General features: G+C 44.4%; 1 protein-coding gene across 3 annotated transcripts in view; it reads right to left on the bottom strand.

Annotated features, from left to right (window-relative positions):
* Nucleotides 1-16,921, bottom strand: part of Zkscan1 (zinc finger with KRAB and SCAN domains 1) — a 48,705-nt gene that overhangs the window by 3,269 nt on the left and 28,515 nt on the right. Inside the window, exons 1-3 of one of the 3 annotated variants that reach the window (XM_021161892.1) lie at nucleotides 11,863-11,959; nucleotides 5,495-6,209; nucleotides 4,535-4,727 (exon numbers count right to left, since the gene is read on the bottom strand). The exons of 1 other annotated variant lie outside the window; for it this stretch is intronic. In XM_021161892.1, the coding sequence (XP_021017551.1) occupies nucleotides 4,535-4,727; nucleotides 5,495-6,124 (823 nt within the window). In that variant the 5' untranslated portion in view covers nucleotides 6,125-6,209; nucleotides 11,863-11,959. Of the gene's footprint in view, nucleotides 1-4,534; nucleotides 4,728-5,494; nucleotides 6,210-11,862; nucleotides 11,960-16,921 lie in introns of those variants that run through there. One more of the 3 variants, XM_029477910.1, reaches the window with a different exon arrangement.

The raw sequence follows: 16,921 nt of genomic DNA, 5'->3' as shown, positions 1-16,921 counted from the left end.
AGCCTGGTCTACAAAGTGAGTGCCAGGACAGCCAGGGCTACACAGAGAAACCCTGTCTCGAAAAACCGAAAAACCAAAAAAAAAAAAAGAAGTTTTTTGTGTGTGGGTGTTTTGTCTACACATGTAAGCATGCTGCGTGCACGCCTGGTGCTTGTGGAAGCCAGAAAAGGGTGCTAGATTACCTGGAACTGCAGTTCTGGATTGTTTTAAGCTGCCGTGTGGGTGCTGGGAACTGAATATGGTTCCTCTGCAAAAGGAGCAAGTGACTGTAACTGCAACGCCATCTTTCCAGGCACATTTATCCCAGTCTTTAAAAAGATTTACTTTTATGTGTGTGTCTCATTTACTATTATGCCCATTTATCTGCCACACATGTGGGTACTTGCAGAGGCCAAAAGAGACCAGTAGGTCTCTTAAAGTGGGAGTCACAGACAGTTGTGAGCAGCCTAATGTAGGTACTGGACTGAAACTTTTGTCCTCTGTAAGAGCAGCAATTGTTTATCTACTGAGCCATCTCTCCATGAAGGAGAAAGGAGAAGCCACCACGGGTTAGGAGTCACAAGAAAACGTGGCCCTGAGGGCTGGCCAAATGGAGTTAAGAGCAGCCCAAATGAAACATAGTAATAACTCGGGGTTATCTACAGGAAAGTAGATTTTAATAGCACAGAGGGTGGATATCTGCCCAGCTCTTCTGCTGTTAAAAACTTATTGTAAATAATAAAAGTTGTGTGTTTTTTACCTGGGAACTAAATGGTCAAAAGTAGGGTAGAAACCCCTGGATTGGGATTAAAAATTTCTACAACAATCCAGTCTCTAATTCCTATCTACAAATGTGAAAAAGTACCGTAGGTCCAAAATCTATTGATAATGGTTCAAGGTGTCAGGAGTATATATATGCCTATCAACGATCTCTATTTTGCACTCACTCCTGTGGTGCTGGCAAGAGCAGGGGTTTGAGTTGGGAATGATTATATTCTAAATAAAACTGGGGACTGTGGAGGAATGTTTTAACATGCAAGAGGGAGGGTATCTTAGAGTTTCATTGTTGTGAAGAGACACGATGACCAAGGCAAATCTTATAAAGGCAAACATTTAATTGGGGCTGGCTTACAGTTTCAGAGTTTCAGTCCATTTTTCATCATGGTGGGAAGCCTGGCAGTGTGAAGGCAGACATGGTACTAGAAGAGCCACAAGTTCTACATCTTGATCAGCTGGCAGCAGAAGGGGACTGTCTTCTGGAGGAGGCTCTGATTCCACACTGGGTGGGACTTAGGCATAGGAGACCTCAAAGCCCACCTGTGACATACTTCCTCCAATAAGGCCACACCTACTTAAACAAGGCCACACCTTTTAATAGTGCCATTCCCTGGGCCAAGCATTCAAACACATGAGCCCATGGGGGCCTAATCTACTCAAGCTACCAGAGGGTCTTCCTTTTTTTGGGGGAGACAAGGTCTTACTCTGAAGACTCTCCTGGAACATACTAGGAACACAACAGTTCCCCAGGCCTTAGCATAGCTGAAGCCATGATGGAAATGCCATTCAGGCTTTAGAACTCAACATGCAGGCAAAATACCTGCCGAAACAAGAACAAGCATGCACTCCATTACAGTCTGGAGTTCTGAGAAGTTCCCCTTGCTTTTTGGCTGGCTAATGTTCTCTTCTTGCTAACTGAGGGGTCAACCCAGGATGTGTTTTTATGCTTAAAAGCGCACCATGAGAAAGGCTAGGGCTGCACCTCAACATAAAGACTTGCTCTTGGTTTGAACCCATTTCTCAGTGCTCTTCTCTGGTGGAGAAGGTAGGCCTAGGGTGGCTTTAAACTCATGGCAGTCCTCCTGCTTCAGACTTCTAAGAGTTATCAGCAGTTATGTTTTTAGTTTTCTTCATGTATAATTATAGCCCAGGGAAGATGGCATTAACAATTTTAAACAATGAAAACAGTTTAGGTTTTGTTTTTTTTTCTTTCGAGACAGGGTTTCTCTGTATAGCCCTGGCTGTCCTGGAACTCACTCTGTAGACCAGGCTAGCTTTGAACTCAGAAATCCACCTGCCTCTGCCTCCCGAGTGCTGGGATTAAAGTTGTGCGCCACCATGCCTGGCTGTTTTTTTTTTTAAACAGTTTAGTTTTTATGTTTATCAGAGTATATGATTTCTTTCTCTGAGTTTGAGGCCAGCTTGGTCTATGTAGTGAGTTCTAGGCCAGCCAAGATCACACAGTGGGACCCTGCCCAAATGAATAAGTTAATTAATAAATAGAAATAATTATTGTGTGTATGAAGGCATTCCTGCAACTGAGCATGTGGAGGTCAGTTCTCTCCTTCCATCATCTATGTTTCAGGGATGGAACTCAGTTCACCAGGCTTTTAGACCAAGCATTTTAACCGCTGAGCCATCCTGTCAGTCCCTAAGATGTACATTTTTTTTTATAAGATTTATTTATTTTATGTGTATGAGTATGTTGCAGCTGTCAGACACACCTGAAAATGCCATCAAGTCCCATTACAGATGGTTGTGAGCAACCATGTGGGTGCTGGGAATTGAGCTCAGGACTCTGGAAGAACAGTCAGTGCTCTTAACCTCTGAGCCCTCTCTCCAGCCCAAGATGCTCATTTGTTTTAAGTAATCTTTTTGATTTATGGGCCTGCCTGTCTGAATGTGCATCACATATGTGCAGATGTCTTTGGAGACTAGAAGGGGTGCTGGAATCGTAGGAACTACAGTTAAAGGCAGCTAGCTGTTAGTCACTCAAGGTGGATGCTAGAAAGAAAACCAGTGAACCAGGGTCTTCTGTGAGAGAGGCTACTGCTCCTAACTGCTAAGCCACATCTCCAGCCCTAAGAATAGCTTTTTGTTTGTTTTGTTCTTTTTGAGACACTACACATCACGGGATGTTTTGAAACACACTCTATAGACCAGGCTGGCCTGCATAGAGGTCATACCTGCCTCTCCTGAGTGCTGGAACTAAAGGTATGTGCCATCATGTCTGGCACGAGAATGTATTTTCAACAGGGCTCAAAACTCAAGTGTCTAGGAAATTGTAAGTAACTCAGGCAATTTCTCAGGGCTATGGCTCTGCTCATGAACATACTGTATCCACGAAAAATGGTAATAACAAGATTTGGAACAATGTGCTATATTTTCAACAACATGTAAATGTGATTATTCTTTGCAGGTATTTTTATTCCAGGTAAATGAAGGTATTTAAGAGCAGAAACTAAGCCGGGCAGTGGTGGGGCACGCCTTTAATTCCAGCAATTGAGAGGCAGAGGCAGGTGGATTTCTGAGTTCGAGGCCAGCCTGGTCTACAGAGTGAGTTCCAGGACAGCCAGGACTACACAGAGAAACCCTGTCTNAGGCAGGTGGATTTCTGAGTTCGAGGCCAGCCTGGTCTACAGAGTGAGTTCCAGGACAGCCAGGACTACACAGAGAAACCCTGTCTCGAAAAAAAAAAAAAAAACAAAAAACAAAACAAAACAAAAAAAAGAGCAGAAACTACTAGTATATAATAAGGCTGTTAGCAAATCATGATTTGTGGAGATCTGAGCTGGGGAACAGCTCGTTGTCCTAATGTACTTTTTTTGAGTCTCAAGAAACCCAGACTAGCCTTGAATTCTCCATGTAGCTAAGGCTGACCCTGAATTTGAGTGCTAGGGTTGCAGGTGTGCACCACCACATATGGTTTAATTGGTCCAGGGCATGGAAGCCAGGGCCTTCTGCATGCTACTCCAGCACTCTACAAAGTGAACTGCATTTCCAGTCCCTACCCTAGCTTTTGACTTCTGAAGTCTGCAGAGGTTCGAAAAGGTCCCAACGTTTCCAGATCTAGTCTGTCCGTCCTGCTCTGTATCCCAGGAAAGTACCCTCAAGCCTACACACTTTTCATGTTGTCTAGCTGTGCTTGAGTCTGCTGCCCGTGGGTACACCAAATGATGTAAGGGCAGGGACAGTGTAACAATGAGGCTATTCTATTCTCTCTCTCTCTCTCTCTCTTTTTTTTTCCTTCGAGACAGGGTTTCTCTGTGTAGCCCTGACTGTCCTGGAACTCACTCTGTAGACCAGGCTGGCCTTGAGCTCAGAAATCCGCCTGCCTCTGCCTCCCAAATGCTGGGATTAAAGGCGTGCGTCACCACGTCTTACCTGGAGCAGGGCTCCTGGCATGTGACTCTTTCCTTCCCTACCAAGGCTCAGCTCTTATCTGGTTCTGGTAATAACAGGTCTTCCTTCTTGGTCTTTCAGGCTCATAGGCAGCCATACCTTGCCACTGTCATCCAGCTTAGTGCTACATTGGCTCATCCAACCTGTCCATCTCTCTGAATCAGTCTCACTCCTTTTAAAAACTGAGCTCTTTCCACTCAACCCTCTGCAAGCATGTTGCCTGGCCTAGTGCTGGGTAACTGTCCAAGGCAATAGGGTTTGGGAGAGGAAAGTGCATGCCTTCTGCCTAGTCTACTCTACCAGTCAGGTCAATCAGAGGTAAGTTACCTCTCAACTGGAGCTATATATTTCTCTGAACACTGAAAGGGGTCCTTACCTTGGCGCTTTCTTGGATCCTGAGTAAAAACCTCCTCCTCACCAGTCTCTTGGATGTACAGGGGCCCCCAAAACTCATATTTAGGGCTGGCATCCACGGGTTGGGTCTCAGTACTGCTTAAGGACTCCATTGCCATTCCTGAAGTTGACATTTTCTCCCAAGACTGCTTCTGTTCATTTGGAGGAGATGAGACCTAGAGACAATAAGAAATGGCTAGGTGTGTGCACAGCTGACTCAAGAATGAGAAAAATCTCAGGAGCACTATGCAGAACTTTTAGAAGGGAAGGAAAACACCCATCCCACTTGGTTCCCAAGGTTATTTCAAGATAAGAGCAGACAATAGGGAGAAACATATCCAGGTCCCTAGAAACTTCTGTCTGGTCGGTTAATCTTGTTGGACAGCGTTGAATAACAGTTTCTGCCTTCCATCCTATAGAAAGGTAAACAACTTAAACTAGTTTCAGGAAGTCCCTAAAACTGACCAGATTCACTAGGCTCCTTCCTACCAGAAGAAGCAATAACAGCTAGAATTCCTCTGAGACTAGGAACAGAGCTGCAAAGGAGATGCAGACCAGTTGAGCCACCTGAAACAGAATACTCGCCAACTCTCTCCCTGTTGAGCAGTGAGTATGCTCCAGATATCCAGCTGATCTGTGATCTGTCACAAATGCTGGGGTGGGCTATGGTGATGCAGCTTTGAGTCATTTCTGCTCCTGTTAAGTAATCACCTACCCATATTCCTGTAAGTAATCCAAATAAAACCCCAATCAAAGTCCAAGCTTACCAAGTTGGACTTTAGTGGTATCTGTACAGTCTGCCATAGATTCCCTATCTGGGGTGAGTTGATGTGTGTATTATATCTCCCCATGGACAATTTGCATACAACAGAAGGACAAGCCTCAATTCCTGCCTAGGATTTTATATTCCGGGTCTCCTAGCATCTGATGGCCTCCCGCCCACCTGCAGTCCTGGCTCATCAAGTTCTTGCTCCAGGTCTTCCAGGAGAGTGACGGCCTCCTCTGCGCTTTCAGGGCAGTGCTGCTGTACCCAGGTCTGGAGCTCTCGGGGCAGGATGGTCAGGAACTGCTCCAGAACCAGTAGCTCTAGAATCTGCTCTTTGGTGTGGATCTCGGGCTGTAGCCACTCACAGCAGAGCACCCGAAGCTGGCTCAGTGCCTCTCGGGGCCCAGGAGTGTCATGGTACCCAAATTGCCTGAAGCGCTGTCGGGACATCTCTGGGCTAGGGTGGCCCTTATCCTTCTCTTCATCTTCTTCAGCTTTAATGGTCGAAGGTCCCAACTGCTCAAGAGTGTCTTGGTACCCAAACTGCTTGAAGCTCTTACGGGATATCTCTAGGTTAGGGCGGCACTTGTCCTTGCTTTCATCCTCTTCAGCTTTAATGGTCGAAGGTCCCATTGGCTCAAGGGTATCTTGGTTCCCAGACTGTCTGAAGTGCTTATGGGATAGCTCTAGGGTAGGGCGGCACTTGTCTTTCTCTTCATCCTCTTCTACTTTAATGGGCGAAGGTCCCATAGATTCCTGAGGTGGCCTGGGGCCCAGAACTGTGGCCATGCCCACCACCTTAGTCATCACACAGATTCCCGAGCCAGCAGGACTCTTAGGAGTAGACCTGGTACCTTTGGGTTGCTGGTTCTTAAAGTGCCACTCTTCAAACCTACAAAAACATAGTTGCCATAAAATTATCAAAAAATGAAAATATATGTTTCTGGTTTTTATCACAGGGGCCACCAGACAACCACCATATAAAAAGTATCGTTCAGAGGTGGTAGGATGGCTCAGTGGATCAAAGTGCTTGCTGGTAGGCCTGGTTTGGCCCTTGTGGCCCACACAGTGGTATATGGAAAGACCTAACTTGTGCAAATTGTCCTCTGACCATATGTGCACCTCACACACACAAATACATATAAAAACAGTTGTTCAGAAACGTGTTTTATAGGAAAATGGAGGGACATGGAGATGATCATGCCAAGCAAGATAATCCAAACTCACCAGAATAAGCGCATTCTCTCTCCTACGCAGAATGTGAGGAATGGGACTAGACATCAAAGTCCAGGGCGTATGAGGGGGACAAGAAAGGAACTAAGGACTGAGTATGATGGAAACAGTTCTATGTGTTGTGACTGTATGAGTAAGAATGGCCCTCTAGAGACTCGGAGGCTGGACTATTTACAAGAATTAGAAGGATTAGGAGGTGTGGTCTCATTGGCAGAAATGTGTTATGGGGGCGTGGACTTTGGGGTTTCAAAAGCCCACACTAGACCCAGTGTTGCTCTCTCTGCCTACAGATTAGAATGCAGCTCCCAAGCTACTTCTCCAGTGTCTGCCTGCATGCCACCATGCTTCCTGCCATGATGATAATGGACCTAACCTCTAAAACAGTAAACCAGCTTTTAGTTAAGTACTTTCTTTTGTAAGAGTTGGCTTAGTCATGGTGTCTCTTAGAGCAATACAAGAGACTAAGAAGGTATACACGGAAGTATCATAATGAAGCCTATTACGTTGTATAAGTAATACACACAAAATACTATTAGTAAAGTATATATTGTTTGAAATCACTCTGGAGTCAGCTTAGACCCTACTTTCACTTGACTGAGATATGTCTATTTTCCCTAAGAATGGCATAATTTTTTTTTTTTCGAGACAGGGTTTCTCTATATAGCCCTGGCTGTCCTGGAACTCACTTTGTAGACCAGGCTGACCTCAAACTCAGAAATCCACCTGCCTCTGCCTCCCGAGTGCTGGGACTAAAGGTGTGCGCCACTATGCCCGGCTAAAGTGGCATAATTTTAAAACTAGATCTTTGCTACAAAAACTGTTTCACATCTTATGACTATAGGTATCTTAGTTTCTATGACTTCAGCAATTTATCTAATACTGTCTGAACATAAAAAAAGTAGAGTAGTCAAATGACTGTGTTTGTCGGCATGAGCATGTATGTTCCAGGCTGGAGTTATCTAGCTTGTTAAAAATAATGGAGTATAAGAGTTAGGAAGATAGTTCAAAAGTTTGCCTTGTAGATACAAAGCTTTGGGTTCCACCCCTAGCACCAAATAAATAGATGAACAAAAATTTAAAAACAAAAATAGTGAAAACCTAATTAGGATGCACACTGAATCTTACCTGACTTACTTTAAGGAGAACATATTCAATTTTTTTTTCTTTTTGGGTTTGGGTTTGTGTGACTGTGTGAGGGGTGTGTGTGTGTGTGTGTGTGTGTACATATATACAGGTGAGCGTGTCTGTGCATGCAGGTCCTCCTCTATCACTACTCATGTCATTGTTTTGAGACAAGGTCTCTCATTGAACCTGGAGTGCATGAACCAGCCAGGCTGGCTGACTGGCCAGGGAACTCAAGTCTCTGCCAGTCTCTGCCCTTCCATTACTGAGACTTTAGGTACAGGCAGACAGAACTGGGCTTTTTACCTGTGGGCTCAGGTACTCACACCTGTACAGACCACACTTTACCGACTGAGTCACTTCCCAAATCGCATATTCAAGTTTCTTTTATGTGTCTTTAGGTGAAAGTGGAAATTAAAAAAAAAAAAACCAACAAAACTTGTATGTGTGTGTATATGTGTGCATGCATGTTGTATGTGTGCATGTACGCACAGCACACACCCTCGTGCATTTGAAGAGGTCAGCGTGGGAAAACCGAGAGATACAGGCTTTTGTGACCTGCCCACCATGGGTGTTGGGAACCAAATGTGAGGCCTCTGCCAAGAGCAATCCATATTCTTAACCACGGAATCATCTCTCCAGTTTCTTCCCTTCAATTGTGTGTGTGTGGAGGGGAGGGGAGGGGAGGGGAGGGGAGGAGGTATATATGGCATAGTATGTACAGAGGTTAGAGGTCAGAGCTCTCAGTTCTCTCCTTCCACCATGTGGGTTCCAGGGTCAAACTCAGGCCAGCATGCCTGAGAACAGCCTGTTTATGGGCTGACCCATCTTTTGTGGCCCTGCAGCTACATTTTATTTTATTTTAATTTTATTTTTTTTTATCTATAAGAGTACACTGTAGGACTGGTGAGATGGCTCAGCAGGTAAGAATACTGACTGATCTTCCAAAGGTCATCCCAGAAACCACATGGTGGCTCACAACTATCTGTAATGGGATCTGTTGCCCTCTTCCGGAGTGTCTGAAGACAGCTACAGTGTACTTACATATAATTATAAATAAATCTTTGAAAAAAAACAAAAGAGTACACTGTATTTGTCTTCAGACACACCAGAAGAGGGCAAAAGACTCCATTACAGATAGTGGTGAGCCATCATGTGGTTGCTGGAATTGAACTCAGGATCTCAGGAAGAGCAGTCAGTACTCCTAACCACTGAGCCATCTCTCCAGCACCCCCTAGATTTTTTTTTTTTTTTTTTTAATAGAAGAGTGGATGGGAAAACAAGGTCTCACTGCATAGCCTTGGCTGGCCTGGAAGGCATAAGAGACTGGCCTACCTCTCCTCCTGAGTGATGGGATTAAAGCTGTGTCACTAAGCCCAACATACAGTTATTTAGTCCGACAAAGATACATATCACTGAAAAAAATTTCATAGAAAACTTCAATCAAAATATGTGATACAAACAAAAATGTTTAAAAATATTTTTCTTCTAAGTTGTGAACATTTGGTATTTCCCAGTTGATTCCTTAGAATACCTTCTGACTAACTGACAGCTGCCACTTGACCACTGGGTGTACCCTGCCTTCCTGCAGCTTTCTACTTAGTGGGAGATGAGAAGCAGAGAAAGGTGGGTTTCTTCCTCTCACTCTTGGAGTATAGTTAGTAAGTGAACGCAGACGTGAAATCTTTTATGCTTGCAATGGGACAGCTGGCTGCCATCCTAGCATTCTGAGACAGGTCAAAGCCAGAACCTTAGCTGCATGGTGAGATGCATGGCAGTACCCTCTCTCTAAAACAAACAAACAAACAAACAAACAAAAGAAAATAAAAAAATAAAAAGGAGGTGGGGAGAAGAACAGGGTGGAAGATAGGCTAAGAAGTAGGAAAAAAGAAAAACTTCTACATGACTGACATGTTGTGTTTTGCTTTGTTTTTGTTTTGGCAAGATTTAAGAAAAAATCTGGCCGGGTGTGGTGGTGCACACCTTTAATCCCAGCACTCGGGAGGCAGAGGCAGGGGGATTTCTGAGTTCGAGGCCAGCCTGGTCTACAGAGTGAGTTCCAGGACAGCCTACACAGAGAAACCCTGTCTCGAAAAAAAAACCAAAAAAAAAAAAAAAAAAAGAAGAAGAAAAGAAAAAAAATCTGGTACTAAAGCATCTTGGCATCCTACTCCCTGCACACAAAGAAAGCCAATGTTTCACATTTGGTAATGCTGAGCTTGCCATGGGAAGAGGCCCTCCAGGTCTTGGTTTCTGAAAATTCCTTAAATAGTCATAAAATCAAAAAGTATGTGGGTAGAAAAACAGGTCTAATTTAATACTTTCATAGAAAAAAATAACTTTAAAAAGGCTACCTAAAGCAGGGTGTGGTATGTACACCTTAATCCCAGCACATGGAAGGTAGAGGCAGGAGGATCTCTGAGTTAGAAGCCAGCATAGCCAACAGAGTTCTAGGATAGACAGGGCTACACAAAGAAACCCTGTTTTGAAAAATAACAAAAAAGCAAAAACAAAGCTATCTAAAGGTTTTTTTTTTTTTTTAAGATTCATTTATTATTTTATGTCTAAGAGTACACTGTAGCTGTCTTCAGACACACCAGAAGAGGGCATCAGATGGCATTACAGAGGGCTGTGAGCCACCATGTGGTTGCTGGGAATTGAACTCAGGACCTCTGGAAGAGCAGCTGGTGCTCTTAACCACTGAGCCATCTCTCCAGCCCCTATCTAAAGGTTTAACTCAACTGACAAGATGGCTCAGTGGGTGACAAATGCAACGCACCTGCTGCCGGTTTTGAGACTGGTGTCCCTATAATGGAAGGGAAGAAGTCAACTATGCCAACTGTCCTTTGACACACACACACACACACACACACACACACACACACACACACACACACAGACACAAAAACAAACACGTCAGGGAACAGATAGACATAGCCAAGGTGGACACCTGATCCCTCCATCCCCCATCTCACTGAAACTCTCCCAAAGCACTGATAAGGATGTNCACACACACACACACACACACACACACACACACACACACACACACACAGAGTAAAAAATAAAAACCTAACTCTCCAAGTCTAGCAGCAAAAGCATAAGATCTATTCATGACAGGCTTTTGGTCACTTCCCAGATTTTCCCTCCTTTATGCGAGTTCTGCAGTTTATAAGTCCCTCCCCCCATTCCCTTAATCAGCCTCAAATTCATTCTGTGCAAGACGAAGTGTAAATAAATCAAACTATCGCAGATTGCAGCAAATGAACAGCAATTACTACGTTGTAGTAGATAATGCCCTTAAGACACTCTGCACTTGGAAACTCCAAGCTGAAGTCGTGGTGGTGCATACCTGTAATTACAGCACTGAAGAGAGCAGAGACAGGAGGATCACCAATTATACACCAGTGTAGGCCATACAGTAAAACCCCGTCTCAAACCCAGCAAACTAATTTTCAAAAAGCTTCTAGGCAGGCCAATAATTCTGAAGAGCATAACTGCTGAGCAGATCAGAGTGAGCCAAATTCTGCATCATTTCAATAGCCCTGAACCAATACTCAGTTTCTCTTCAGAAGCCTTCCACCACTTGAAAAACAATTTTCCTGTATTGATTTTTTTGTTGTTGTTCACAATTCTTTTAAGTGTCCCCTTTCAACAGATTTCCAACTATGTCAGCCACCAAATAAATCAATCACCTTTCTATCCTACACGCGTTTTACAAACGATCGTCTAAAAATCTTTCCAGACTTGACAAATCCTTGTCCTGTGCGCACAAAGCCCACCGGGACTAATTCCCCGCCTGGATTGGACATTTCTCAAGACTGAGGAGATTCGGGTTTTCAGCGGTTTCTACACTTGGGCTTATTCTTAACAATTAGTTCTGAGTTTAGATCTCAGGGCTCTTGCTGGGGAAGAAAGAAGGCAGTTTCCGTCAGGTAACAGACAATAACGGAGAGACTAGAAATGCGATTCCGGAAGCAAAAGAATCAGGGTTTTGTTCCAGGGAGCCCTCGGGGGTGGAAAAGCCTTTCCTTAGAGCGGGCGCCGACAACGGCTGGGCGGGGCGCTCCTCCTCAGACAATCCCCCCAGAACCACCATGGAGGAATTCCCCGAACCAGAACCACAGGCGCTAAACCCGCCCCACCCTCTCGAAATCTTTTGGCCAACGCTCCCCGACCGCTAGGCTAACCTGGGACTCGCAGGCTCACCGTGACTCAGAACCGCTTTGGAGTCTGGAATCCTCACAGCGGCTGAACGACAGCACCACCGGAAGCGCGTCAGAGCCCCGCCCCTCTGGAGGGGGAGCAGCCGCCCCTCTAGGAATCCGAGAGTTGTCGGTATCCTGTTTCACCGGAGGCTGCTACTGTCCTGGTTGTGATGTTTCCCCCCCTATTTCTTTTTTATTCTCATTCTCTCTTCCTACCCCCTCCCTTTTCTTTCTTACGTTCATTCTTTTTTTGAGGGTGGGTGGTTTTTGGAGGGTTATGCGGCCCTGGCTGCCCTGAAACTCACTCAATAGACCAGGCTGGCCTCGAACTCAGGGATTCACTTGCCTCTGCCTCTTGAGTGCTGGGATTAAAAGCATGAGCCACCACTGCCTTGTTTTTGAGACAAACATGTCATTAGCCCTAGCTAGCCTGGAACTCTATGTATACCAGGCAGGCCTCGAGCTCTATAAACGATCCACTTGCCTCTAGATCAGAGAGTAAAGAGCTCAAGCGTGAAGACCTACATTTGGATTTCCAGCACCACATAAAAAGACTATGGTACATCACATGCCTGTAATGCTGTTGTTTGGGCAGCCTAGCTCCAGATCAGTGACCCCTTGTCTCAAAAACAAGGTTGAGAAGCAATTGGAGAAGACAGCTGACATTAACCTCTGGCCTTCACATGTTTGCAAACACACCGTGTACATGAGCACTGTATTAGTTGGGGTTCTCTAGAGTCACAGAACTAAGGGAGTGTCTGTCTATCCTGAGTGAATTTATTGTGATAACTTACAGTCTGTACCCCAACAATGGTCCAAGAATCTAGTCGTTGCTCACACCCACGAAGCTAGGTGTTTCAGCTGGTCTTCTGTAGAAGTAGATTCCAATAGATGTGCTGGCAAGGAAGTGCTAGCAGCCGAAGAAGAGGGACTCTTCCTTCTTCCAATGTCATTAAGCAAATCTCTAGCAGAAGGTGTGGCCCAGATTAAGTGTGTACCACCATGCCTGGATCTGAGAACTCAGAGATCTCTTTGCCTTAGTCTCCTGGGATTAAAGGTGTATACTACCTTTCCTGGGCCTAAGTTTTTCATTTTCTTTTTCTTTTTTTTTTTTTTTGAGACAGGGTTTTTCTGTGTATCCCTGGCTGTCCTGGAACTCACTCTGTAGACCAGGCTGGCCTTGAACTCAGAAATCCACCTGCCTCTGCCTCCCAAGTGCTGGGATTAAAGGCATGAGACACCATGCCCGGCATGGACCTAAGTTTTTCATGGCCACTATGCCTCAAGATCTCCATGCCAAGATCCAGGTCAGAATCTTCTTCAAGATCTGGATCACAGGTGGATTGTAGTTCATTCCAGATAGAGTCAAGTTGACAATCAGGAATAGCCATTACAATCAAAAACACAGAGAACAATCTGCCTGAGTTCTTGTTTATATATGAAGAAACCAGTGTCTTGACAGATCAGATCCAGTGTGTACTAGAGTGTAAATTGATAGCAAAGCTGAGACAAGATTTTGATTCTCTATTTGTGTATGCTTGTTCTACCACTATAGATTTTTCTTTCTGTGCTGGGGGTGGTGGTGGTGTAGAACCCAATGCCTTATGCAAGCTAGCACTTCTCTCCATCATCAAGTTATTTCCCTAGCTCTGAAGAGATTTTATATATATTTATATTTAGAGCTAGGTATGCCAGTACGCAATCGTAGCCCCAGCACTTCTGAGTTGGAGGTTGGGTGATCAGGTGTTTAAGGTTATGCTCAGTTACATAAATCCAAGGCCAGTTTGGCCTACATGAGACTCTGTTTAAAAAAACAAAAAACAAAAAAACAACTTAAAACCATGGCTGAAGTGATGGCTCAGTTGTTACCAGCACTGGCTGCTCTTCCAGAGGTCTCGAGTTCAATTCCCAGCACCCATATGGTGGCTCACAACCATCTATAATGAAATCTGACTCCCTCTTCTGGTGCATCTGAAGACAGAGCACTTACATACATAAAATAAATAAACAAACCTAAAAACTAAAGCAGATAAAAATATGAGGTATGACAATAAGTTGTTCATTCATATCATGTTAAATCAAGCAGTTTTATGATGGTCCATTCTTTTTTTTCATTAATATAACCATGACCATATAACAAGAACGGAAACAAGGAGACATTAGTTGCTGTGATATAGAGTCACTATGATTTAGCACATGCGTTTCCTTTTCAGAAATAGTCTGATTTCCAATGAGTCCACTGAACAAATTCTTCTCAAGAATGTGCACTATATCAGGTATGTATTATGACACAAGTGTTTACAAATGGCAAATACACAATTTGGGAGCTGGACAGACGGCTCAGTGGGCAAAGTGATTGACAAATATATGAGTTACTTTTCTATTGATGTGATAAAACACCACAGCCAAGGTAATTTGCAGAAGGAAGGGTTTACTTGGGTTTACGGTTCCAGAGGGGTGAGGGCCCATTATGGTTGAGAGGCAGCAGGCCAGGCATATCAGCTGGAGCAGCAAACTGAGAGCTCAGAACTTGAACCCCCAAGTAGGAAGCAACAGAGCACACTGCAAATGGCAAGTCTTTGAACTCTCAAAACCCATCTCCTCCAGCAAGGCCAAACCTCTTAAGTTTTCCTAAGCTCTGCCACCAAACAAGGACCAAGTGTTTAAATGCCCAAGATTATGGGCTATATCTCATTCAAACCACCACTAAGCAAGCCTGACCCTGAGTTCATCTATCCAGAACCCACATGAGAGCCAGATGCAGTCACAAACATCTCTGTAATCCCAGCACTCCTACAGAGACTAGAGGGGTGAGGTTGAGAAAGGAGACTCTCTCAGTATTTTCTTGTGGGGTAGCCTGATGTGTATAGTGGGAAAGAGATCCTGTGTCTATGGAATGTGAGGACCAATATCTGTCCTTGAACCTCCATACTTGCAGTATGGCATATGTTGGTATTTATATGCACACACACACACACACACACACACACACACACGGGTGAGGAGAGAAAGAGAGAGAGAGAGAGATTGAGAGAGAGAGAGAGAGATTGAGAGAGAGAGAGAGAGTCAGTGATAAGGAAGAAGAGCCAATCGTGGCTGAGCCTGACCGTGTTGTCTGGGCACCCACAGGCTAACCTCTTACAATGCCCTTATTCTTGCTACCGTGACCTTTACTTCTGTGTCCTTGGCCAAGAGCTTGCTTGGTTGCTTATCTTGTTGCTGTGTCAAAATACCTGACAAAAACAACTTAAAGAAGAAAGGAAGGGGTTTTTGTTTGTTTCTTTCTTTCTAGCTTTGTTGTTGTTGTTTGTTTTCTCTGTTCTGCTATTTTTTCAAGACAGTGTTTCTCTATGTAGCCCTGGTTGTCCTGGAACTCACACTGCAGACTGGAACTCGCAGAGATTGATAGACCTCTGCCTCCCCAGTACTGAGATCAAAGGCATGTACCAAAACCACCCAGATGGAAGGATTCTAATGTCATAATTTGAGGTTGTGGGCACACTAAATTTACAGTCGAGGGACAGAGAGGTGAATGCTAGTGCGCGGCTCATTTTCTCCTTTTCTAGCCTGTGAACCCAGTCCAGAGAAGGACTGCTCACATTTAGAGTCGGTAGTCCCATTTCAATTCATCTGATCTAGATAATCCCTCTCAGAGATGTTTGTTTGTATAGTAATGTAAACCCCATGAATTGACACTCATGATGTACTATCACAAAGAAAGCTCCTTAGTTGTAAAAACGTTCTTCAAATTAAGCAAAAATATGCTTTTCTATATTTCTAATTAACTACTCCTGGTCCATTTGTGCCATGAAGGGCATGGTTTCTTTCATGTCTTGAGATGGGTCTTGATATGTAGTATGTGCTGGTTGCCATGAGCTTGTCAGCCTCCTGCCTTAGTTTTAGGATTCCTGGGATTTCCAGCTTGCACCATCACTCCAAACTAGTCACCCTTCTAAGTTTAGTTGCCGGGGAGGTTTTAAATGCTTTAAAATGACTGAGTGGGTACAGCAGTGTGAGGACCACAGGGTGAATCCCCAGCAGCCTTATAAAAACCCACAATGGCCATCCAGGAGACTGGAACCAGGTTGAGTGAGAGACTGTCTCAAGGGAATAAGGTGGGGAGAAGAGCAGGGCACCTAATGTCCTCATCCGATCTCTGAGTGCATACACTGGCACAAACATTTGCACACACCACACTCACATTTGGAAAATTAGAATTGCCCTAAAAATCCCCCAAAGCACTCCATGATCATGTCAGTAAATTGCTTCTCAACCTTGGATTATAAAATGTAAAATGTAAAGTGTGGACTGGAGAGATGTGTTTGGAAGGCAAAGATACAACCAAAATCTGATGGCCTGAGTTCCATCCTTTGGACCCACTTTCTAGAAGAGAGCCAATGTTTGCAAATTGTCCTTTCCTCTGACTGCCACATATTCTGTGGCACACACACACACACACACACACACACACACACACACACACACACGTAATATGGTTTTAAAATGTGGTAAGCTTAGAGACTTGGACTCATTTCTATGACTTCTGGACTCTCCTGTTCTCTATATCACTCTGTTCTTTATAGTCTTCAGAGACTATTTGATTCAACAAAGAAGATGGATTCCCTTCCCTGTGTCACAGAAATTCAGATAGGGAAACCCCAGCAATGTTTACTGTAGTTCCTGACTCCCTTCTTTTCTGCTGAAGTGAGTTCTCCCCTCTTCCTTTCCTCCTCCCTCCCTCCAAAACTATCCTTCTCTTCCTCCCTCCTCTCCTGCTTTCCCTTCCAATCATCCGTTCCCCACCTACCAGGTTCTCAGAATGTAGTCTAGACTGCTTTCAAACTTAGCCATCCTGCTCAGCCTCTGAGGACATGGATTGCGGGTGTGCTCCATCAAACCCAATGGCGTTTTCATGTTGCTCCCCAAAATGGTTGTTAGTCTGTCCTCTCTCTCTCTCTCTCTCTCTCTCTCTCTCTCTCTCTCTCTCTCTCTCTCTCTCTCTTTCTTTCCTTCTCTCTCTCTCTCTCTTCCTTTCTTCCTT

This window comes from Mus caroli, chromosome 5, assembly GCF_900094665.2.
Source record: "Mus caroli chromosome 5, CAROLI_EIJ_v1.1, whole genome shotgun sequence".
NCBI lineage: Eukaryota > Metazoa > Chordata > Mammalia > Rodentia > Muridae > Mus > Mus caroli.
This window is presented reverse-complemented; position numbering and strand designations above follow the sequence as displayed.